Source organism: Strix uralensis, chromosome 1 (genome assembly GCF_047716275.1).
Source record: "Strix uralensis isolate ZFMK-TIS-50842 chromosome 1, bStrUra1, whole genome shotgun sequence".
Taxonomy (NCBI): Eukaryota; Metazoa; Chordata; class Aves; order Strigiformes; family Strigidae; genus Strix; species Strix uralensis.
This window is the reverse complement of record NC_133972.1, coordinates 120,245,486-120,271,437: the sequence shown is the minus strand read 5'-3', so window position 1 is coordinate 120,271,437 and position 25,952 is coordinate 120,245,486. Positions and strand designations below refer to the sequence as shown.

General features: G+C 38.0%; 1 protein-coding gene across 1 annotated transcript in view; it reads right to left on the bottom strand.

The window, feature by feature from the left end:
* Positions 1-2,177: 2,177 nt before the first annotated feature.
* Positions 2,178-25,952, bottom strand: part of AKAIN1 (A-kinase anchor inhibitor 1) — a 27,202-nt gene continuing 3,427 nt past the window's right edge. The window contains exons 3-5 of the mRNA XM_074858643.1: positions 25,407-25,470; positions 24,768-24,823; positions 2,178-5,103 (exon numbers count right to left, since the gene is read on the bottom strand). Coding sequence (XP_074714744.1) covers positions 4,913-5,103; positions 24,768-24,823; positions 25,407-25,470 — 311 coding nt within the window. The 3' untranslated portion in view covers positions 2,178-4,912. The remainder of the gene's footprint in view (positions 5,104-24,767; positions 24,824-25,406; positions 25,471-25,952) is intronic.

Here is a 25,952-nt window from a genome sequence, read left to right as displayed (position 1 = left end):
CTGCCAATGGACACAATTTAAAGTCTTCTGTAAACAGAAGGAGGTAGCATTTAAGTCTTCAGAACAATACAGTAGTGCTCATTTTTCACCTCATATCACAAAGCAACCAAATACAGTCTTCACTAGTTGGTGTTTCTAAATGGATTTCAACTCCGAAAGCACACATGGAACATTTTCCTTAAAGCTATCAGGAGTGTCTTACTCTAATGTTTTAGAATCAGCTTAGGTGGGTTCAGTTTCCAGCTTGCATAAGAGTTAATTTTCTCTCTTTCAGTACAAGTTCTACACTCAGCTACTGTCACAAGGCATGTGAATGATTCATGATGATCTGCCCCCTGTGGCCTCCTGCTATAGACAACTGAAGGGGAAAGAAGGCCAACACAAAAACACCACTACAACAAAAAAACCCACTTCCTTTTCTTCAGAACATTGTTTATTGTTGCTACTCACCTTTAGTGAAAGAAAGACAAAAGCCACACCACAGTGGAATGTGTAATTCCTCAAGGGTTCTAATCAAATCCAAAATAAACATGTTTTAGTGTTAAAACTAGCAAGCTTATATAACAAAATCCAAGTAGCAAGTCACTGGAGGAAAAGTTATTAAAAAAGAAAAGCTGCTTATGTTAATTAAACAAAGAAAATCTGCCTGGCAGACGCGAACAGCTTAGAAGCAAATGCATTTAAAATACGTATCTATTTCTTGGTGTTCCCCAGAGCACTCACACACAGCAGGTATGTGTGCTTGTCCATTCAGTCTTAAGGATTAAAGAAATTGTTGGTCATGTTGACTAAATCCAGGGCAGATACAGTGGTCTTTAAAAACCAAAGCCTGTGTGTGCATCCACCAGGTTGTGTGAATGAAGCTCTGGAAGTAGAGAAAAGAGACTTTAATTCTGCTCCCCTTGAAAGGCAGGATAGTGCAAATTTAATATCTATTAGGCCTCAGAGAATCCCTTTGTTCTGGAAAACTCAAAATAGGAAAAAATGTTCTACCAGGGTTTATCATGAAGCACCAAAAGCCAGCAATGAGAAAACCAATCCATTAGAAACCAGACTCTATCAATACTGCTGTTTGCTCCTCACTGAGTGTCAGGTGAGGAAGACATTACCAGCAGCTCGGGTTTTCCCCCTCACTCCCACAAACTCGAACAAGTTGATCCCTGTGTTGCAGGAGCCTGTTGAGAGAAATTAGGCTATGCCAATATTCAGGTTTTCATTAATTTAATTTCTTCTCAGACCTGAGTGGGTAACCAAGAGAGTTAGAGGGAATCCCACATCCCTTCAGTAATTTATTCTACCCCTTCTTATCTTTTCCCCTGATTAAACTTTTTTAGAAAAGCCTTCAGTAATGACACATTAACCCCTGTATTTAATATTATGATACATTTAAAGAACAACTGCAGCATATTTCATGGTAGTCATATAGAGAATAGGTACATAGTTATTTTTATATACCTACCATTGTAGACATACTACATTCTGAGACACTAAAAAAGGTCATAAAAAAAATCAGACACAACATGAGTAGAGACTGTAAGATTTTTAGGTGCACTGTTTAATACTGAGTAAATATTCAAGGATTTCCAGTCTTAACTATAATATTATCACAGAATGCTTTTATTTTTCTGAAATTATGAAATTAAAATGGCTGTTTCCAAGTCACAATTGAATTTTTTTAAATTTATTTTAGAGCAGGGATTTCCAATTGTAACCATGCAGAACCAAAAACTTTATAAAGAATAGTATTTAGTAATCTCTTACAACATCCTGCTGTGGCCACATGAATTTCCATTTAGGCGTTGCTGCTTGATTACCTTACAAAGAATACCGCAAGTATGGTATTAAAATTGAGATAATCAACCTGAATGAAGACATATCGAACACAGTGCAGATAGCCACAGACTCCCAATTCTTCTTCACGAAAGTTGTGATAAATGGGCTTTCACATGTTTGTGCATCCTTCTACTTGCCACTGATAAGTGCTAAAAGGTGGTGAGTTTAAATACAACGGATAGCATTTTGATTGTCTTGTACTTTTAAGGTATGAATTATTGTGCTGAATAATGCAGTCATTACTACAAACTTAATGAGCACATTGCTTGCTTCATAAGATTGTCTAGTGAATCTGAAAATTGCTTCCCTCCTTTTGACAAGAGAAACCAGAGACATGTAAGGTATTAAGAGTTTCTTTAAGAGTTTTTTTATTTGTAATCAGACCTGCATCACATCTGTAATAATTTCTATAGTCTGTATTTTCTCCAGAAAATATAATCTGTCAGTGAATATACCAAAAATACCCGCTTTCACCATGTAGTAAGCATATAACAAGCCAAGGGTAAAGTTTTCTTTTGTGCAGTTCTCTCACATGCGGTACAGATCTCAACTACATATCCTGGTTACAAGTGGTGTGCAGAACACTCTTTGTCAATAGCAGATACTAAATGCATGCCTTAATTTAGGGACATATGTACTATAGATAGGAGACACGTGATTTGTCTCTCAGGGAAAACTGTTATTTAAGCTACAGTTTTTGTTTTTACTTGATAGGAGACCATAGAAAACTTCCTCAAGGCTCTGTTAGGCTTCCTACCATTTTTATCTTTCCGAGATATTATACTCCTGACAGCACTAAAAATGATGGGACATGATTTAATGGTGGAGTAATAGTGTGTCTAAAGGGGCTAGGACAGTAAGGGGATATTGCAGAAGAGCATAGTGGGAGTAGGAATGGAATAAGTTCATATGAAGCCTGGATTCACCAGCTTTTGAATTTCCTCTTTTTCTAATATGATGATTTAAAAACAAAATTGGACATGCAAACAAGTTTCCAAACTACACAAAGATTATTAAAATAATTACCAGGAACATAAAAAAAAATAGACACACTGCAAATTTCTGGAGACAAAAAGTGTTAAAAAAAGTAGAATAATCCCAAAGAAATGGGGATTTTGCTGTTCTATAGCTCTCCTTCCTACAGCACTATAGGTGAGTCCATGGCAAAGACCATTTTGCACCACAGAGTCTCTCACAACAGGCTTGCTCTGCCTCATCCACTAGACTTGCCTGCCCATCAGCCTCAGAATTGAATAATTAATCATGACCAGTTTTCTTAGGCTCTCGGAAAGTGAAGATGCAAAGAGTGCTTAGAAAAAGGCTACCTTCCAACCAAGGTCAACTGATGAAAAAGCTAATGGTAAAAAAAAATTACTATTATGACAAACACACACAGGCCTCAAGACGCAACTACTTCCACCTTTCAAGGTTTGCTTGGCTGGAAAATTTCACCCAGTGTCTACAGAAGTGAACCAACTCTGTAGCTGCAATCCAAGTCAGTTTTCATTATTAGAGGATTTAGAACTTTAATCATGTCGAATTCTTCTTTGTATTTTTAAGTGAAAGAAGATTGAGCTAAATGATTATTTGGTATGAGTCAGTGCTGTTAAATTAAAAAAAAAAAAAAAAAAAAAAAGGGAACCAAGCAAATTTCAAAGGCTTAATATTACAGTATGTGGGTATTTATGACTAAGCCTCCAGCTATGAGAAAAAAATCCTGAAATTGTTTAACACAAGCAGTAGGACGCAGTAATAGCCTATTACTTAAACAAGTCTCTTTGAGAATCATCTGAGTAGAAAAACAAGTAAGAAAGTTTGTCTCCTTTGCAGATCCTGTGCACCTGCTTCTCTATATTTCTAGGTGCATTACTACAAGAATTCAATTGAAGTACAGCTACAAGCCATTTCTAGAATTAAATATATTGTTATTCATTTCAGATGTATAATAGTGCAATCATCATTACAGTAAGGGAGCGTAAAAGTGAAAGCTACATTTATTTAATTTGTATTTTTAGGAACATCATGGATTTCTTCAGCTATATAGAGCAGTTAAAGGATAAATTCGGGATTACCAGCTTAAAGCAGTGCTATTTAAGGTGAATCTATGTAACAATTGCAAACATCTAAAGTCACTTTATGGCCAGCGGGTGAGAAATATCTACCATGACAGAATTCAGACACAGTATATTTCCATCCTTTAAGATATTAATAAATTCAACCCCCCCCTTTTTTTTTTTTAAGCCACTCCAGTCTTCACTTTCTATAAATCAAGTCCCAGCAAAGTTGCAAAACTGAAGGAAAAGCTGGCAAAGTCCATATCAGCACATCAGTTTCTCTTCTTTCAATATCAAGAAAATTAAAAGGAATAGTTGAGGCACAAGTGATTTCTACGCAGAAGTATAGAAGTATTTCAAATAAGTAGACTAAAGCTTCAGTACTTCTTTTAACTTCTTTTAAAAAAGACATAGATCATAGGTTTATGATCACAGTCATAGATCACAGTCACAGCAGTCTTACTGGACTATTTTTTTTTTTCTCCCAAGATGAAAAAAAAAATTGGTTCATGGAACTTACCAAAGCCCCTTTATACTGCCATTTCACACAGTCCATGTTTAATCAAAGCAAAGTACAAACTCGTGCTTCAAGGCAGCCTGAAAGCATTCTGCTACACTCAACAGTAAACTATTTCTTCGGTGAAGACAGCTTCAGTGAACCCAGTAACTCAGAGAAGAGTCCGTTCAGCTGAACTGACATAGATGTTGCACGCAGAACTTACATGAAAGTGCACTGACAACAAGCTTTTGAGAATAAGTCCATATCATAAGAGCTTGTGCTTGAAACTACTTTTATAGCTATGGTTATTGTTTCTGTCAAGAGGCACTGCATGAATATGGAGTTAGTCATCTAATGCACTTAATATTTCTCAGCTGAGGACTATTGCAGCTTTACCCTATGTCTAGGTGTGATTATACTTTGGTTTGCTTTACAACAGTAACATTGCACTAGCAATACAGCTGATACTAAAGAGAAGGCTGAAAACACTGCAGACCGGAGGACTGAAAACAACCAACCCACTCCTTTACTTTTTTTCATGCTTCTTGGTTAATTTTCCTCTTTCTAGCTGGAGGCTTGTACCGCTGTTTGTTCGCTTCTCCTTTTGCTGGCTCTCCTGGGAAACTTGCTGCACTGCTCGGAGGATAGCAGTCTGCACAATCTGCTTGCTGGCATTCTGCAGCTTAACTTCATCTTGTTCCGTCCCTGGCTTCTCACCTGCCAGAACCAAACGACAAAGAAAGGCAACTAAGCATTTGTGGCTACTCTGTAAACACCTGAAGGACAGAAAAACAGGAGAAAAAAAACAACTAAACAAAACCCACAGAGTGCTTGGGAACAGCTTATTATATAGGGAACCTGCTAATACAGTAGATGATGAAGTAGGGTAGAAAGTGCCACTGTGTACTCAGCACTACAGGACTGAATGAAGGGGGAGACTTTGAGTCATCCAGCTCAGTTACCCACTTCCCAGCTCTGGGGACAGCTGTGGCTTCACAGCTGAAACAAGCACATCTGCATTTTGTAGCAAGACAGGGAAAGAGGATTTTCTCATCCAGCTGTGAATCACATCCTTTTAGACTTGAGCTGTGCTTCTGGATGGGCAATTGGACTTCATTTTGCAAGCCTGACATGTACTCCCTCACAACCATACAAAGAAAAAGCTGTTTCATTAACATTTCTATTTACTTTTCCTTCAGATTAAAAGCCCTCATCCATCAAATTCCATTTTGACTTCAAGGTATGAAATTTTGTCAAGTGTCAGTCTATTAACCCTTAGCTACATTTGCAAAATACATATTTGCAAAAGCATTAAAAAATGCTCAGATTGTCAAAGGTGAAATAGGAAAAAAAATATCCCACCGTCTATAGCAACCTGACAAATATGTATTTCTTATGTCACACTTCCTTGGTTTGCCAAAGTTCTGAAGTTTGGAGAAAAACAAAGTAATGTACTGTGAGTCCTGACATTTGGTAATGAAGAAGAGTAGTTTATGTTAAGAGGTTTCTCTTTGGAAGTATTTTGACTCCTAACACAAATGACAATTTGGCAGGACAACAAAGAATGCTGTGTAATGTTCTAAGTTGATCTTGATATAAAAAAAATAATTCTGAATTAAGGTAATGTAAGGTGATTGTCATTTGGGAAAATGTAGACTCAGTTGCTAATTGAAATGCTTAGGCTAGGTGCTTATTTACATCACTAGATTTGATTTAAAAGTTTTTTAAGATACTCATCTCACTTATTTCATAATTGACTTGTGCTCAAGTATTTTAAACGGGATTTGTATTTTACTGTCTATTTTAAAGCCATATATTAAGAATTATGTTTTCAGAGAAAAAAAACAGCGTATTAAAGGTCAGCTGCTTTTATGAGAAGTCCTCATGTGGATTTGTGAGAAATTCCCAATGTTCTTTAAGAATTTTTTGCAAGGAAATTTAAGATATAGACAAAAAATAGAATCACTTGTTTACCTTAAGAAAGACACTACTAAGTTCTGATACTTGAGGAGAGGGAAAAAGTCCTGCACCTGGGTCAGGACAATCCCCAATATCAATGCAGACCTGGTGGTGAATGTATTGAGAGCAGCTTTATGGAAAAGGACTTGGGGATACTGGTAGATGAAAAATTGGATATGAGCCGGCAATGTGTGCTCACAGACCAGAAAGCCAACTGTATCCTGGGCTGTATAAAAAGAAGTGTGGCCAACAGGTCAAGGGAGGTGATTCTGCCCCTCTACTTTGCTCTTGTGAGACCCCACCTGGAGTGTTGTGTCCAGCTTTGGGGCCCCCAATACAAGAGAGGCATGGATGGACCTGTTCAAGTGGAGAAGGGCCATGAAGATATCAGGGTGCTGGAGCACCTTCCCTAAGGACAGGCTGAGAGAGTTGGGGTTGTTTAGCCTGGGGAAGAGAAGGCTTCAGAGAGACCTTATTGTGGCTTTTCAATATATAAAAGGGGCTTGTAAGAAAGATGGAAAGAGGCTTTTTATTAGGGCCTGTACTGACAGGACAAGGGACAGGGGTTTTAAACAGAAAGAGAGCAGATATAAGGAAGATATTCTTTCCTGTGAGGGTGGTGAGACACTGGAACAGGTTGCCCAGAGAAGCTGTGGATGCCCCCTCCCTGGCAGTGTTCAAGGCCAGGCTGGACGGGGCTTTGAGCAACCTGGTCTAGTGGAAGGTGTCCCTGCCCATGGCAGGGGGTTGGAACTAGATGATCTTTCAGGTCCCTTCCAACCCAAACCATTCTGTGGTTCTGTGATTCCATGATCTGTGAACCTAAACCAACCACCAGCAGAATGATCACAGCTTACTCCGTGAGAAAGAAATAATTAATTATCTCCCATGTTTCTTTGAAAAGACTTTAAAAAATATACTTATTTCTATCGTGCTCATATTATACATGTTCTGGCTAAAAGTAAAATACAAATGTGGCTTAATTCTATTGAAACTGAATAATTTTTTAAAAACCCTGCAACTATACTGAGATAACAAAGTTTGTCTACAATTAAGAGGTTAAAACCATGAAAACTTAGAAAACATGGTTTAAGCTAGAAAAGCTGACTGAATGGAATCACTTGAATTCTTGGCACAATCAGCTCCCCTGATTCAGTTTGTTCCACTCCTCAGCACTTGAAACAGTGAATCTTTGATAAAATTCAATGTTACTTAAGAGTAAAGTACAGATATTTATTATTCAAATATGTACTCACTTTGTATTATACAACAAATTAGTCTTCTTGCTGGACTGAAAAAGATCAGCCAACTCAGCTGATGTTCAGAGATAATATATTAACAAAAGCATGGATAAACATGAAATTGCAAATACAGACTAGTATGGTGGTATGGACTATGAGGTTATACAAAATGTCAAAAATTTGCCAACCCCTATAGCCATAAAACCGCCCTGAATTTATTGTTAAAAATATACTGTCATTAAGCATGTTAGTGTTGAAAATTACTCAGTTTTCTTTCATTAGGTATGCCTTATTATTTATTTGGTTCTTGTCACTTGATCTACAAAATCTGAACTTTAAATATTTTTATACTCGGAAGGTCATCCACAGCAACACCCAGTTGAAAAAAAGGACAGTTTTCCAGTGAATTTTTACCTGAGTTTATCATGGAGCAATGCCTGCCTAAAAGCACCACTCAGATAAGTGAGACCTCTAACTCATTAGATGGTTGTTTTATTTGCTGGCAAAACAAATCAAGAACAGAGAACCAAAAACCTCTGGATTATTTCTGCCCTGCTTCTGATGGTTTAGGTATGCACAGAAAGGAAATAAGGCAGCTCAAACAAAATCTTAATAATTTTACATCTGTGTAACACAGGGTGATAGTAACCCAGGTAACAACAGCTAACTGGCTTTGGAAACGTAAAGAGTCAAAGGTGTTGGCCTGGGGTGACGTGACCAATGAGGTCATTGGCAATTCATGCTGACCATCTAAATTAGAAAGCAACAGTGAAAATAACAGCCCTTTTTGAGGAGGATATCTGACACTGTGAAGAGGTCTGAGCCTGCACTGGGACCATTACGTGTAGGAGCTGGACTGCCAGCCAGGATCCAGACATGTCAAGCAGTTGGACAAGAACATCCAGCTCCCCTGGGTGTGTGGTGCCCATCACAGGTAGCCCATCTTGACATGATCCTGGGAAAATGGTTCTAGGTGACCCTGCTTGAGGAGGAGTTGGACAAGATGACCTTCAGAGGTCCCTTCCAACCTCAAGCCTTCTGCATTCCTGTGATTCTAGCCAGTGAGACTGCCCTAAAACCCATTTTTCCACTTTCTGAAGGAGTAAACAGAAGTCTCTGAATAGTATCTCCACTATGTCCTCTTCTTCCAATTATTAATTTCAAGGAAAGCAGTTGACACAAAGCTGTTTTCTGAGAAGCTCATTTATTGATATGCTGGACCTACTCTGAGCAAGAAGAGAGGGACTGACTACGGAAAGCAAAGATGACTCATGCAAGGATCCCAAAGGGACTAAGCTGGAACATATCTATCAAACCACTCCACCTTGCTGAAATACAGACTGCTGCGGACATAAACAAAGGCAGAAATTTGAGTGCTTATAGAATTAATCAGGCATTTTAAGAACTGCATATTTTCAATTAGGTAAAACAGAGACATCACTCCTGTTGTCTTTGCTTAGACTTGATGTTTACCTAATCAAAATATGAGTTACTAGAGTAACAAGATACAATTAATTTTTAGCCACAATTCTTTTAAGATTTGAAGAATAACTAATTTAATTAAAATTCCATGACAAAAGGTCACTTGAAGTAATTGCTGGGAAAACTTTCAGGATAGCAGAAACAGCATTCTGCCTATTAGTTATCCTAGTCTAATGACTACTACTTTCTCTTGATGTCAGAAAATCTTTCCTACTTATTCTCTATCTTTAAATGCTCACCTGGCTTATACAGGAACCCATCACCCTAATTCTGTAAATAGAGAACCGAAAAATCCAGGTTATGTGATGTTAAATGCAAGGTAGCAATTTTATCATTAAGACATAACAAATCCTCTTTAGCATGTTTTTATTACCTTATCTTTCACTTGTTAAGTTTTATGCCACTAACATAGCAGATGAAAAGTAATTTGCAAACTCCCGGTTGGTTCTGCAATCTAAAGTATAGTTTGAGAGATTTAAAAAAACCTCAAAATCTTAGACTGACTGCAGGAATCAGTCACATATTCCACTTTCATTTAAAACTAGTGCCAGTATCAGTACCTTGAAATTCCCTTGGCTTGCTTGAAGATGTTCCCCATGAAGAAAAATACGCTAGCACTTTGGAAAAAGAATAAAAGCGTTTAAAGTAGACTCCAAGTATTCGTTTCAATTACTAGAACTAATATTAGTTTAAATCCAAAAACATCTTGTGTGAAAGCCTTTACATTCTCTGTGATATTTCTGGACTATGGAATATGCCTAGAAAAGTATAAATGGAAAATGATAGCTATAGAGAAAGAACATTTAGCACAGATTAAGTCTTGAAGAGCTTCACTCCAGTTGCACATGGACCTTCTCTCATTTACTCACTACACTTTCTTCAAAGCATCCTGAGTCACTTCCTTTCCAGCCTGCAATCAAAGTAGTCTCCTGCACTTTCTGTTGATATCCCCTGTGCCTTCTTCCCTTTCAGCTTGCTACACATTAAATTTAATATGCCTTATAAACACTCCTACTAAGTAACATTCAACAACAGGTCATTTGTTTGAATCAGCAGTTAAGTTCTCTACCATATCTTTTCACAGGATTGTTTGGAATACTATCATGAAGCTAAACTACCACAGGCATGACCTTGCCTTTGCAAAGATTCAAGTCCATCCCAGATCTACTAGTGCTGGCAATAAACTGTGGGGGAATGAGACACCTTTCATTGGGTGCAGAATCAGTGATTTAGAAGGAAGCAGAAGCAAAATTTCTCACATGGAAAGAGAGCAGGGACTGAACAGTGAATGAGCTGTGTTAGGAAGGAATTTTAGATTCTTGGAGAACATAGACTAGAAATAATTTATTCCATAACTTTTGAGAAGACATTAGTCATGTATGACCATGCATGACCATGATTGTATATCCAGTCTCAGGAAACTTCTACTGTCCCTCAGTTATCCCTTTTGCTTCTTCACCTGTATGATGTTACTGCTTTTCTCAGATGAAAAAGAATGCCTTTAATTTTAATTCAACTTTCCTCAAAGCATGTAACATTTATGCAGCTCATCATGTCTTTCTGCAGGTTAGGTCTCATTCTGTCTTGAGACAAAATACAAATATTGCATTTGAAGATAACAGCTTAGCTTATATGACAGGTTCCATGAATCTTAAGGGCAATGCACCAGAGGTCAAAAGTTCATGTTCTGCTTCACAGGAATAACAAATGCAGTTTAATTCCAGAAAATGAATAATACCACTAAAGTTGTTCTTACAGAAAAAAAAAAAAAATTGTTTGTGTAAACAGCTTTGAGCTTAACCATATCTAAAACTAACAATAAAAATCACATTCCTCTAAGCAAACTTCTGAGAAATACAGAACTCACAATTACCCAAAATGTATTCCCCCATTAGCTACAATTTTAATTCATGCAAAATTTCTGAAGCTGAAAGCAAATATTTGAAGCAAATATTCTTTCTTCATTTTTTACATGAGATTATGCAGGTATAGCCTTTAACCAGAAAATTTACTGTTTGTTTTATCAACATATTGCTTTGGATTGAAATAGCTAACCATTATATTATTTTATGCAGCATTGCAACATTAGAATTATTTTTCTCACTATTAATAAAAATTAATAATAAGCCAATGAAAATACTGTTCTCCAGTAAATCTATTTCAATTCTATTGAAAATTACTACTGTGAATTTTATAATCCAACTCACAGGACTAAACGGAATAGAAGTATAAGTAAGCAAGACTGTGATGATAAGACTTCATCACAAGATCCAGTATGGATGCATGGGAGCTGTATTTATGGAAAAAAGTTACAGGGTATTACCTAAGTTGTGTTTATAAACTGTAGATCTTTCAAAAAATTAAAGAACCTGGCAAGTTTGTAATGACATAATGTATGTGTATATGTTGTAGTAATTACCAGTAACATTTTTTTTCATTGATATTGATATTCTTCTACTACAAGAAATGAAGTTCAGTTCTTTAACCTCCCCCCATTGGTATTTGGCAGTGACATATCTCTCCGTCTTTACAGCCACAGCATGGAAGTTCCATGTGAGCCTCTTCTGGCAAATACTTTGTAACCTGTGAATTGAAATGGTTAAAGAAGTCTCCTTCTTTGATTTGCTTTATAGGTTCGTGCTAGGATTTCAGCACTAGAAGCCTAATCTGAAGAAGAGATATAAAATATGAGGCTGTATATTATCCATAATCAAGAAATGTTGATGAGTCATGTTAATTATATCCAGAATGAATGGACACGGCAGTCGGCCAGGGCTGAAGGCTTTCCAACACATGCACAAACCCAACTTCACGCATGAGTGTCATTAAGCTATCTACAGGACTAGAGACCCTCAATGTCAGTAATGATGCCAGTTCAGAGACCTCATGAAAAGGTCCTACAACGAAGTTTTAAATATAATCTTAAAAAAAATTAAGAAATACATTCTTAACTGTATTAGAGTTAATTCTGTCCAGTACTGTTTCTCATGCTCTAAAATGGATCCTTGTGAAGTCCTGACTGATCAAGTATTGGAGGGCAATACTCAGTTGCCCTGATTCTTTGAGGAAGAAGGGATGACACTGAATGTATCAGAATAGCTAAAAGTACTTTCATGTAGGATTGTAAAGGTGTGTAGGGAATTTTAACACCCACTTTCACTAGAAAACTAGTGAAGTTATATTTTCTGCCCTAATCTCATTCCTTAACTCCTGCCGTGCAACCAGCACAAAAGAGGAACTGTATCAGGAAGGGGGCCAGCACAGACTACTTTGCTCTTCAAAACAAATTAGAAGAATGAAGCAGGAACAGCCTTGCTCTGAACACAAATCCAGGATGAATGGAAGGGTGAAGAACAAGAGCAGAAATGCAGATAGGCTGTTTCAAAGGACATAATAATATCTCCAGAGTAATACTTCATGGTGCCTTTTTTATCCAGACATTAGCTGTATCTAAACTGAGTATTCGTAAACTTTTTTTTTTTTTTCCACTGAGTTCTGCTTTCTTAAAAGAAAACAATATCTGGAAATCTCTTTGGTTTGTTTGCTATATAAAAGTTATCTTTTTAAAGACTCCAGTGAGTTATTTAATACTATTTGAAATATACCAGCCAAAATGAAGCTTCCAAAGTTTATTAGATTAAGAGGTTGTTGGAATCTACAGATACATTATCTATTCTTAAGCATTTTCTCAACATGTTTTAGCAAGATTTCTTGCCATACCTTAATAAGATTAACTAAAACCAGATTATACATTTCAATCTATATATTTTCTAGATATTTTCACATATAGCAATAAATTCACTCCTTAAGGACTCTGTCTTTCCAGCTTTGAAGACTCGATTTAGTTCACAGTAGTAGTCACTGAAAATTCTGCCACACCCAAACCCATAAGCATGATACTCAGATTTTGGTCCCAGAAGGAAAATTTCTGGATCTAATTCTGTAAACTATCATTAATGCAGAGAAGGGTTTTTAATTCCTAGGCTAGAGTTCAGTGTATTCAGTGTAAATAAGATACTTCCTAAAGAGCATCTGGGACCAGCTACTCCGAAGTTAATGAAAAACTTTAGTTCTCTTCATCTGTACAATTTCACCATTTCTTTTAGGGAACACACTTCAAATACTGAAATAAGGAATCACTCTGCACCAAATGCTGTGCTTCTCCCATGGAGGGAGAGCTCCAATGGCACAGATACAGGTGACCCACGTGTCATCTAACTCCCTCTGCCTTCTATTTTCTACTGTTAGGTGCTCAGAGATTCCTAGTCAAAAAGAAAACATAAAGCACAGAAAGGTAGGCAAAATTTAGGCCTTCTGAATCTGTATCAAAAACCTTGTACTGAAATATCTAGCTTTGCTAGGTGTTAGAAGACTTTTGTTACCCACCACTTTATAGCAAAGTGAAAGGAAAGTTTTCAATGGGGGCATATTCCACTAGTGAAGGGTTATTTTGCTAGCTGCAATGCTTTATGGTTTTTGGTCTTGAAGAACTATGTACAGGTTAATTAAAATTTGCAATATCTGAACCTGTTTTTTTTTCTTAAGTGAAGAAAATAAGGAAGAGGTTATGTAACCTGTCAGAAGCCAGCAAATCAGTGAAAACATCCTGCTATATTTTAGATGTGTTTCAATTTATATGAGATTATTGAGAGTCTAATTTCAGAAATTGTCTCGTTAAACCTCAGCTGAAGCAGAGCCCTTCCTTATCTCTAAAGTCCTTCCTCGTCTTTAAAAAAACCAGAACACCCCCGCCCCCAAACCCTATATTTGCACATGCACAAAAGAGTATAGAAACTTCCCTGATTATTTTAGAATGTGAGCGGAGTTTGAAAGCTGTACATGAGGCTATTAGTAATTAAAGCTGAGATTTTATATGCGTATGTATATACACAAATTCACAAGAGAAAGTGAATCAAAGATTATACAAATTTAAAGTGCACTTTGAAAGAGTAAAAACCAGGATTTTTTCATAGCTGTAATCTTGATGGAATCTGTTTGCAACAAGATGCCATGACATGCTGTTTTCCCCTCTTGAAGCTAATTCTCTTAACTTCCCAGAGAAATATTTTCCACTCTATTAAGAAAATGTACTTCAAAACAAACTGTAATGTCAATCTGCAAGTATTTAACAGAAGTAGTAATGGATATGCATCCCCTCCGAACTGACAAATGGTGAGTGGATTCACTGATCAAAGTACAAAAATACAGTGTCATCATATCAAATATGCATACTACAAAGTGAAGCAAATGTAAGTAATCCACAGGAGATTATATTTGCCTTACCATTAGAAAGATATCTGAGTAGAATATGGCTCAATTTACTTCTTCAGGCAGAAAATTGCAGACTCTCTTGAAGAAGGAAGACAGCATCTTCTGATAACATGACTACAGGCATTTGCAGGGTCAGATGACAGCAGCACAGAGCTCACCTGCCCTGAATTCCCTGGCAAGGCATTCTAAAGGAACCTGAAGCATTTTATGGCTATTCAGGTCAGCTTTTCATTTCTGCTAACATCAGTAAAGACTCTGCCCCAATTGCAATCCCTCAAAAAATAATAAATCTTGTTCTGCAGGAGCTTGCAAATTATTAAGGAAAGAACATGCTACAAATGGATAACCAGTACTCAGATAATTTCAGGAAACCTATAAAGAAATTATTAATATGTTGCTTGCCAGGAATTTTTGCTTAACTTAGTATTTGTAAACTTAATACCATGGATTGTGTCCTTCATAAAAACCTTAATAGACAAGATTGAAGGTATAGGAATAAATCTATTCTACAGTAAGTGCATTTAATTTCCATTATCATGATAAAGCTTACAAGGTTGGAATCATCTTGTTTATGTCTATAACAAGTACAACAGAGAAATTAATCCAGAAGAATAATGATTTGGAGAGGCAAACCTTAGAGGTCAGTGTAAGTCATTCTTTTTACACATTCACCATTTGATTTTCCTGCTCAGTACACGGATCCCATACACAGCGCCAGTAAGGATTTTAATAATGACTGTATGACATTACCACCATCCCCCAACTATGAACAACTGCTTCAATATAGGCCACTACATAGCCACTGTGAAGACATAATTCTTTTCACTGCTAACCTGAATAGGATTCAACCCAGTGACATGCAAGTGAAAGGTGCCAGCCTCACTTGTTTAAGCCTTCAGTTATGTTAAAAATAATTTGAAAAAGTAAATTCTGTGCCAGTTTTTAACTCTATGTTGATTCATAAAGAAATATTGCACCTAGGACTGCTGACTACTTTTTAAACTTCCTAATTTCATCACATTTCTGAATACCTATGAATTAACTTTTTCTTTCACCTCACTAATGAGATATGCTAGTGGAGTTTCACAGCAGGGGAAAGACTGATGTGTCACTGGGGAGAGGTCAGCACAAGAAACAATTTTTCCTCAGCAAAAGGAACAAGAAATTTCCTCCTATATCATTTCTTCCTACAAGGCAGCAAACACTTTGAAGTATTGTTGAGAGCTCTTAGCTGCAGATACATTCAGTCAGATACATTTGGGGGGCAAGTGGCCTGCATACTCATACCAGCCACCACAAATCACAGAACCATCTAGGTTGGAAAAGACCTTGAAGATCATCCAGTCCAACCATTAACCTAACATTGACAGTTCCCAACTACACCATATCCCTAAGCGCTATGTCAACCTGACTCTTAAACACCTCCAGGGATGGGGACTCCACCACCTCCCTGGGCAGCCCATTCCAACACCTAACAACCCGTTCTGTAAAGAAATGCTTCCTAATATCCAGTCTAAGCCTTCCCTGGAGCAACTTGAGGCCATTACCTCTTGTCCTATCACTTATTACTTGGTTAAAGAGGCTCATCCCCAGCTCTCTGCAACCTCCTTTCAGGTAGCTGTAGAGGGCGATGAGGTCTCCCCTCAGCCTCCTCTTCTCCAGACTAAACAACCCCAGTTCCCTCAGCCGCTCCTCGTACGACATGTGCTCCAGACCCTTCACCAGCTTCGTTGCCCTGCTCTGGACACACTCAAGTAATTCAATGTCCTTTTTGCAGTGAGGGGCCCAAAACTGAACACAGTGATCGAGGTGCGGCCTCACCAGTGCTGAGTACAGGGGCAAGATCACTTCCCTGTCCCTGCTGGCCATGCTATTTCTGATGCAAGCCAGGATACCATTGGCCTTCTTGGCCACCTGGGCACACTGCTGGCTCATGTTCAGCTGGCTGTCAATCAACACCCCCAGGTCCCTCTGGGGAGACAAGGAAACCATTGTATCAGACTGCATAAGATCTGAAAAATAGTCTTGCCTGTAGCCTCTGAATTATGTCCATGACATGGTCTTTGTCAACACTAAGCTCACAAGAAAGAATCCTACATGTATATATTATTATAACTTGGGGGGTGGGGTGGTACTGCAGAAGTTGGAGCACTGGCAGAACATAGCACAGCAGTTAACAGGGACAAGGACTGTGCCCTGCTTTTCTACAATTGTTCTCGTGGGTGAAATGCACTTCATAACCGAGAGCTCTAGAGTACCACACTCCGTGCAAACACTGGACATATCACAGAACAGGTTATCTTCAGAAAAATAGTTAGCAAAAAAGATAGCAAAGAAATTTCATGTCTTCACATCCCGCAGCACAACAGGTTTGTTGCCTTCCCAACTTTTCCACTAGAGATAAGGACTATTCAGACAAGCAAACACATCTGTTTCAGTGTGCAGCTGCTAAGTCTTCAATTGCAGTTTAATGAGATTCCTAAAATGTTTGGTCCAGGATGCGCTTCTGATCTTCAGTGTCATTATGCAAGTCTGCTATACTGCTCCTAGCTTAAAAATGTTAAGAACAGCTGTGCTGCTGAAAAGCTAGTTGAAAAGCTATTGGCGTTGCTACTGTAAGAAAAAGGTGCTGAGCCATGAATATTCTGACTTCTCTGATGTCTATCTTTAAACTTTAAGTGTGTTCACACATCTTTTTTTACATAGTGATACAAAAATGAGTTCTACCTCCTCCTCCTTCTTTTGGGATTGCAGGGTCATGAGTAAAGCCTGTGTGTTCCTAGTTATAGAGAAAATGTCAGGTAAGGAGGAATTCTTCAAATTACACTGAAAAATAACAGGATTCACCTGAAAGATGAAATTACACAATTCAAAGCAGATAGAAGCTTAAAGGATGGGAGTGTTCAGACACTGAAACAAGCTGACAATGTAAATGTTGCAATCTTTCTTGATGTACTCAGGTCAAACCCAATTCCTTTCTGAAAGATGTTATTTAGCCAAAACTACAAATTCCTATTCAAGCAAACACAGCTCTGTACAGTACTGACTGGGTGAAACAATGATGGCCTGCAATGATGAGACTCTATAATTTGATAATTTTTTATGGTCTAATATTATAGACTAAAATTCTCAAAGTATACTAAAATAATTCCTGAACTGATACTCTAGTGAGAGTTCCTTAGAAAACCCATTAGGTAGTTCAAATATCCTTAACTGGTTTCTAACTTTATTCCCAAGTTAGTTTTAAAAATGCAGGCCATCTTTGTGCTATATCAGTACATACACATAAGGGCAAAGGTCTAAGACATAAGTGTTTGAGTGACTCATGTGCAGAATAGAATCAGAAAAAAAAATCCTTGGAGCATGAAAAACACCTTTGTATCCTGCTTATTCAGGCAAGTCAGAAGTAAACAGTATTACTTTAAATTTTATTTTACCTCTCGACTTGAAAAAGTTTTAGGGTTGAAAATAAGCATGGAATATGGCCAAGGTAATTTTTGGGAAAAGTAACATAAAGTAATTTGTGAAGTAGTATGATATAGATTAGCAACATTTAAAATCGTTGTTAAATCTTACACGTTCCTTTAAAAATAAAAAATAGGATTATTAATGATCAGATAGCCTGATGCTGAAAGCAATCACTTCTTTGTAAACTAATGATGTGGTAACAGAAGAAAGCTTGCTGCATTCTATAGTTTTTGCCGATGATTTAGAACAAGTAAATGTTTTAATAACTCTACTTACCTTACAAGGACAGATATTTAATTTGTGGAATTATTTATAGTTACCAATCTTTTATAAGCTAATTTGGCAGTGATATTTTTTAAATTCTGGAATACACTATCTTCTGAAGTCTGCTAAGAAAATCTGCCACGTCAATGATGACGTCTCTTTGCTTTTTGACCAAATCCAAAAACCTTCAATTTTGATGCTTCTCTACTGCAGTCCCCTGCATATTTCCATCCTTACATCCGACAACCAGCAACACTTTTTTTGCCTACTTCTCAGGCTGCCTAAAGCAGTTCAATTCAGGAAAAGTAAAGAAGCTAAATTTTGCAATGTGTACTTTGTCTGCACTTTCATCATATGGATCACCCCCTGTTGTAAGGGTAGCACATCATGTCGGAATCCTCCAGGTAAAATGAGCTCCCAGAGATCTCATAGAGTTTGCATTGCATTTCCTATACAGCAGCCTATCATCAGTCAGACAGTACAAGGAAGTGCAATCAAGCCCCAGTCAAATTAAATCAAGTAGGGAAAAATGTACTTTTCTCAGTTCCTTTTTCTGAAACAGACTCAAAGTTAATTTGAACTGGGTATGAAGAAAGATCACATATGAATAGCAGCTTTTTGTATACCTGTAAATAGCAATATACTGTCTAGAATGAACCAAAAAGTCCAGTTTTGAACATGAAATAGTGGCCTCCTTGTAACAATTTTGACTTATCTAGTTCAGTAATATCCAGGCTTGTTTTGGGGGTGGGACGTGGTGGTGATGGTGTTTATTTGTTTCTTTTGTGGGGTTTTGGTGGGAGGTGTAGGGTTGGGTATTTTTTACATAGTAGCTGGTTTTAAGATTTAGGGAAAAGAGCTGAAGAGGAAACTATTCAGTCAACAGACAGTCGGCTTCACCTTTTAAAAAGTATATTTAAACTTGGTAAGCTTCTACTTAACAGTTTATAAACATAGTACGATAATTCAGTACTCTGCAATAATGTATCCACTGCCGTAAGGAAGAGAGCATCATCTTATTTATATGCAAAGTCTTATCTTTATCTTCAGATAAACAAATTCTATTATTTTTCTTGAAGAATTTCCTTCTGGTTGTTGTTTTCTTTTCTTTTCTCTACCACCCTCCCGGAAGGATGTTTATCATTCTGAGTCTAACCATTTACAGTTAGAAAAATCTTTTTCTTCCTTGCCCCCCCCCCAATGAACTGGAAAATAAGGTCATTCATCACAGTGAGATAAAATCAGAAAGTTGACTCAAGAAACAAAACTCAATTTCTTAGTAAACTTACAGAATTCCTATATCATATAACCTTAAGTACTATGAAGACGCTAAAGATGTACAAAACCCTGTTGATTTTTTTTTTAAAGTATCTGGAGAAGAGACAATGCCAGGCCAGGGCTGATGAACATGAAGAAAAGCGATTAAAAAAATCTACTCAGACTTGCTCTGTCTGAATACAAGAGATTACCAAGCCGCTCTGATTACTTTATCATCTCTTTTGCAAATTCCCACTTAGGTACCCCATGTATGGTATGACAACATTTGCAAGGAAACCATGGGCTTTTCTTTGACTGAAAGCAGACAGAAAAAAAATGACTATACAAGACAGATTTTTTTTTTCTTTACGGATTAGAGTTGTGAAAAGAACAACTAATGTAATTATTAATGAGATTTGGGGTTTGTTCACTGTCAGCCTTTGCGGAAAATAAGCATGTTTTCATTATTTTAGAGGTAATCTCTTCCTGAAGTACTCCAGTCCCATGGTGCACTTCAAAAAATGAGTACAGTTAATGGTGACAGACTGTCAGATAAAAGGAGTTCAGAAAAGAGCCACTGATGCTGAAAGGTGTACTACAAAAAAAAGAGTGCCTGGTTCTATTAAGATAAATAACTTGGTCCCAATTTCAGAACACGGTGTACGGGAAAGTATCAAATTAGATAGCAACTGGGCAGTTAAAGAGACAAAATGAGCTTCTGATTGTTGAAAGAGGGTATTAGTTTCTCAGAAAAATAGACTTTGTTGAGTTATTGAGCTAGCAAAGTCAACCCCAAGATAATTTTTTTTCAATGAAGGTATAAAGCTTTTGGATTCTTATCCCTTCACAGACTGGATATAGAATTTCAAAGGAAGACAAAACTTCTGTTAGCTTTGCAAAACGAAGGTATTAATAGTTACTCATTGTTGAGCTGCAGCCTTTACTTTCCCCTTGTCTGTTGACCCAATATTTTTACTGACAATTATACATCTTTAAAGAAGCTAATTTCAAGTCATTTCACTACAGAAGATATCACGCATGACTTACACTTATATCCTGGAGCTACTGGGTCTCTCATCCCTTTCCAAACAGCAAACTGCCTATTTCCAAGCAGAATGTACCAAGACCAATGCAGATTCTCTGTGGCTTCCTTTCTTCTATGGTGTAGCACATATATATTACACAGCAGAGATTCTGCACCCTCGTAAAGTGAGGTCCTGCATTAGACACAAGTTCCTGCTGAAGTCTTCAATTTTGTTCCAATAAAAACTGAACAGAACAAACTTTTTGTTCTCTTCCATTTAAATACATAGAGGGTGGGGAATGGAAATTTGTAAAATATGTCCCTGAGTTGCAGAGATTGTCCCACTGGCAGCCACCGGGGTGGGTTCTGGGGGACACACGCACTCACTCTCCAGTCACTGCAAGGCCACATCCCCCTTCCTCACCCTTTTGTGCAGTCTGACAAGCACAGTCCCCTGCACGCATGCATAGGAGGCTCCTGTCCCTGACGGTAACCACAGGGGTGACCCTCACAACCTCTGGCTCCACAGCTGAACACATCCTCAGCCAAGCCACCTTCTCTGAAGCCGCCTGTCTCTGCTGGGTGGCAGCTCTGTCCCGCCGTTACCCCCTCCCCCGCAGCCCCCGGAGTAGCTCTCCGGCACGGCCGGGGCCTTCCCGCGGGGCTCCCCCCGGCCGAGCGCGGGAAGCGGCCGCCCTTACCTGGAGCGAACACCATGGTGCCCCCGGGGCGCCGCGCAGCCCCGCACCTCGGACAGCGCCCGGCCCCGCACCTCGGACAGCGCCGCGCCCGGCCCAGCACCGCGGACAGCGCCCGGCCCCGCGCGGCGGCGGCGGGCCGCGGTCCCTCCCTCCACACTGCGGCGGGGTGGGGGGGGGCAGCGCCCGGCCCCGCGCCTCCACCGCCCGCACGGACACGCAGGCACAGCCCGGGGACACGCTCTCAGGGAACCGTCACCGCCACGAGCCGTTGCCCTGCAGCGGCAGCAGGGGGAAGGGCAAAGAGGAGAGAGGTAACAGCGACCTGCCCAGCAGGGAGACCGGCTAATTGCTCCTAATTACCTCTCGGCAACAGCCCCGCTGCCTGACATGTCGGGGAGCGCCGCTTTCCCCACAAAGCTAACAGCCCTGCTAATAGGCTCCAGCGACACCGGACTTTATCACAGTATTCCAGTTTTCAAAGGTTCAAATGCCGAGGAATTTATACCTGTGACTTCACAGGCCTGTTAACCCTGCCGTACCGAACAGAAGTACTTTGATTTAAGAGGGAACATGAAAGCTTCAGCACATAAAAGATGCCCTCAGGGCCACACGGTAAATAAATTAATGAGTAAGTAATAAAGAAGAGGAGGGCAAGCAGCAGGAGAAGACAAAACATTTTCCACCAGCTCCTACATTTCATGTTTAATTTGCTTTTATTTGTAAAAGCCATGCTCAGGTCTCCTGTGGACCCTGAACTTCTACAACAGAAGTGAGAGGCACAACCGCCAGATGGGACACAATTTAGAGAAACCGACTCTCCTATTTAAACCTGACCTGCAAGAGGTATTTTGAAAACTATTGATTATCATTGTAAATTAGAGAAAGTAGATTAAGGGGAAAAAAAAAAAAAGCAGGAGTGTTTGCATGTAAATTTTTGTAATATGCAATACATTTCCCAATCACTTGTTCATAACCCACAGATATTCCTACAAGCCTATTTCATTCTCTTCATAGTCAAGCATTTCATACACACAGAATTCACCAATTAAACCTGGAATATTGTAAGTCTCCAAATAAGGCTTTATTCTTAAAATACAGATACAGAAAAGCACAGACCTGCTTAAATAATTCTGCCTATATACTTCATAAACTGGTATCTACTTCATAAACTGGTGACAGGTTTTTTTTTCCTTTTTTTTTGGAATACTACGCAAGATCATTTCTCCTTGGGAATACTTTCCAGATTTACCTTCACCTACCGTTTCTAGTATCTGATTTCTGGATAATCCCCCTATTCCCCTTAGCAATTTCAGCTTCTTTACTGCCATTTGTTTCTCTCTCCTGTCTAATGTTTCAGATATTCAATTTCACTTCTCTCAGATGGCAACTGAATTAACTAACCCAACCATTATACCTCTGGCTGCTCAGAAACGGTGTTCCCTCTAAGAATGTTACTTCAAAAATCTTTATTCTAACCTTTTTTCATCTGTCATCATTCTCATTCACCTTAAGTCTGAGAACTAACAGGATACCTATGAACTGAATTAGAACACTTTCTAGTAGAAGTATTCCACATAAAATACAGAAAAGATTATGGTCAGCAATATTCAGCATACTTAAGAGAAAGGTGAAGGATACCCTATAATCTTTAGAAAATCCCGACTGAATCTGGAAAGACTGTAGGAAAACTTACACTGGTATTTTTTATGATGTATCTTATGTGGCCCCTACATACTTGATTCATGTGTTTAATGGAGATTCAGCCATCATGAAAAAAAAGATGTTAATCCACTTCTCTCAAAAAAAAAAAGAAATCCATTGGATATATCTCTATTACATACATCCTCGAAAGAAATTACGTGTGTGTTTCTAAGGGATTGGGTTTTGAGATGACGGAGCAGCTTGTCAAAAGATTTTCAAAACAGTAAATATGATTCGGTGATCTGAAAGTCTGTAAGTAACCTGTACAACTCTAGGTGGGTATCTGCAACTTGGTGACAGAATCTACGCCATTTCGGTGAAAGAGTACAGGTCGTCAACTATAATGTTCTACGCACAGCTTGCTTTAACTGCTATCTCTGTTTAAACTAATAAATTACTCAAAAAAGGCACTTTTTTTTTTTTTTTAGAGTGTTTAGTTTTCTTGCTCAAATTAAAAGCTACCAGCAGTTAAATGTTTTCTGACAGAGGAAAATATGTTATCAAAAAGCATTTTGGGCTTCTTTTTTCATTTAATTAATTTTTGAATTTCAGATTCAGTCACAAGTTCAAATGCACAAAAATCACTGAAATACTTGCACAAGACAGTTCTGTGAATTGTCACCTCAGAAAAAATGTGCTGTTAACGCAGTACAACCACCAAACAAAACAGTGCACTAATAATTATTCTCATTCAACTTCATATCAGTGGAAAACAACATCAGTTATGCCCAGTTATTTAAGAAAAACCCTGGAGAATGAAGCACAGTGGTAAAAAATGAGGTTATATCAATAAAATACAATACAAGGCCTTGTTCATTTAAAGATGTACCATCAACTTGTATGAAACAGAAAATATGAAAGCACTTACAAAAACATCTGTATATATTTTTATCAGTAATTATACAGTCCCCACCTAGTGTATCATTTAAGTTCTTACTGTTTGAGAGAGGAATTACTAGTTTCTGTATAAGATGAGGAGAGTTAAAAATTCTCTAGTATGTATCTTCAAAGATTTATTTTTTTAAGAACTCTTGACTTACTTAGAGGGTACTTTGTTGAGAAATTTAACATTTTTAGACAGTTACAAAAATCAGGTTGACTGATGTCACTTTAAATCATCCATTGCTACTCGTAATTCTGTGGTTTTACATCTGAAGTAAATCCTTTATTCTAATGGAGCTGAAAACAATTATTCGGTCACAGAGATGCAGAAGCTTAGTAAACATGTTTTAAGGAAGAAGCCATTTTTACCTGATGATAATGTTTCAGTGTTTTGTTAACAAGAATGTACAGCTAAGATTTTACATGTTACATTTTACACTCTCTTCTGGAAGAATCCTTTGGAAGTAATCACTTAAATATATATTAAAATATTTTATAATAAAATAACATAAAGGTATAAAAAGATAATCAGGAAGATTTCATATGTCTACATCAAATGCTGATTTTATATTTTATAAAAAGATTTCTCCCCAAGTCTGAGAATGAATTAGCTCTGAGCCTTTTTTTTTTTTTTTTTATTTCCTCACACACCTCAACATTAATAATCAAACCTAGCTCTTTTGGGAGGGAAGATTAATATGATCAGTAAACTGCTTGAACTACTTGATGTCTTTTGCTAAACTGGGTACTATCATAATCGTCTTCAAAAAGCAATTACAGTCACTGTCTCGTGGTTAAGCTTAACAATAAAAATCTTTACTAGCCAAGGTGCAACGCATTACATCCAAAACTGCAAGGAAATCGTTTAGAGGAAATAATTGTGACTGTCAGCAAGAAATATCTAAAATTATTTAGACGAATATTTGAAGTGTCAAATGGCAACTTGTATAGTAGGGATGATAATATTCAGTGTCCCAGATATAGACTAGAAAAATTACTGCCTCTGTGATTAATATGCCTCTAACAGACAGATGTAGGGAATAAACACAGAAAGAAAAAAAAAAAAAAAAAATCAAAATCTGGCAGAAGTACCATTCCCCTGAAAAATGAAGTAAATGAAAAGCCAGTTACCTTTCCGTGAGTACTCCAGAAGAATAGCAATGCACAGATTTCCAGCAGCCAGAGACCTTGAAAGCCAGCAGCGAGAACATGCAACATTTCCAGAGACAGGAAAAAGTGAATGCCATTAAAGATAAATTTCAATACATTAATCTATTAATTTTTCTTAATTAATCTGATAAGCTGCATCGTAGTCCAGGGCCGAGATTTACAAACATGGGTAAATTTTAGATAGAGTCTAGGAGAAACAGCTGCACAGTTTTGGGGTTTTTTGTTTTGTTTCTTAAGTATCACAAAGATGAGTCCACCCAGGACTTTTCTCAGAGCATGTAAGGAGATCCCAAAAGCCCCACTTCCATCTAGGGAATCTCTCTAGCTGATTACATCACCGCCTTCATAATATTTGAATGCCTCACACCTGTTAATGATTACCTTCCAACAGTCCCATAAGTAGTAAATTGGTATCTTTATGTTATAGATGGGAGTCAAAATTACAGAGAAGCTGAACCCAAAGCAAAAGCCAACCTATAAGAAACAAAGACCTAGATAAATTTAGGAGGTTTAAATACAAGACTGAATAATTCACCTAAAACATTACTATATATACCACTGTGCAAAAATCAGTGGAGCCAAAGTAATTGCTGCTCTGACCTGCCACACCTCTGTAGACAGCCAGTCCCTTCACTGAGACAGATGAATGAGTCACAGTCCAAAATTCAGAGCCTTTAGATCACACAGGAATTTTTTTACACAGAAGGAATTTGGTCCAGTCAAGTCCTTGGCTAATGACTCTATCTAGTAGAGACACTGTGAAACATAGGAATAGACTTTAAAGGACCTCACATACAGCCACTGACTCGTGACACGGACAAGGCCATACCATTCTGCACCATGCTAAAGACATAGGATAGGTCGGGAGCCTGTCACAAATAAAATTCTCATCTTCAAACTTTTTCTACCAGCACGACAACACATTTGTTAGACTTAAAAGGAATATTTTAGCATGTGCCTTCCTCTTTTCTATAAAAAGGGTTTTAAGACGCCGATCATACCACAGCTTACTGGTGTAACTTGACACAAGTCATAAAATTAGGCATATGCTCAAGTCTTCAAAGAACTTAAAAGGAGAGAAGCAAAGAAGCATGTATGACCCATGGCAAAACTGCTAGCCCGTGAGCTAAGGAGAAGAAAAGTCAG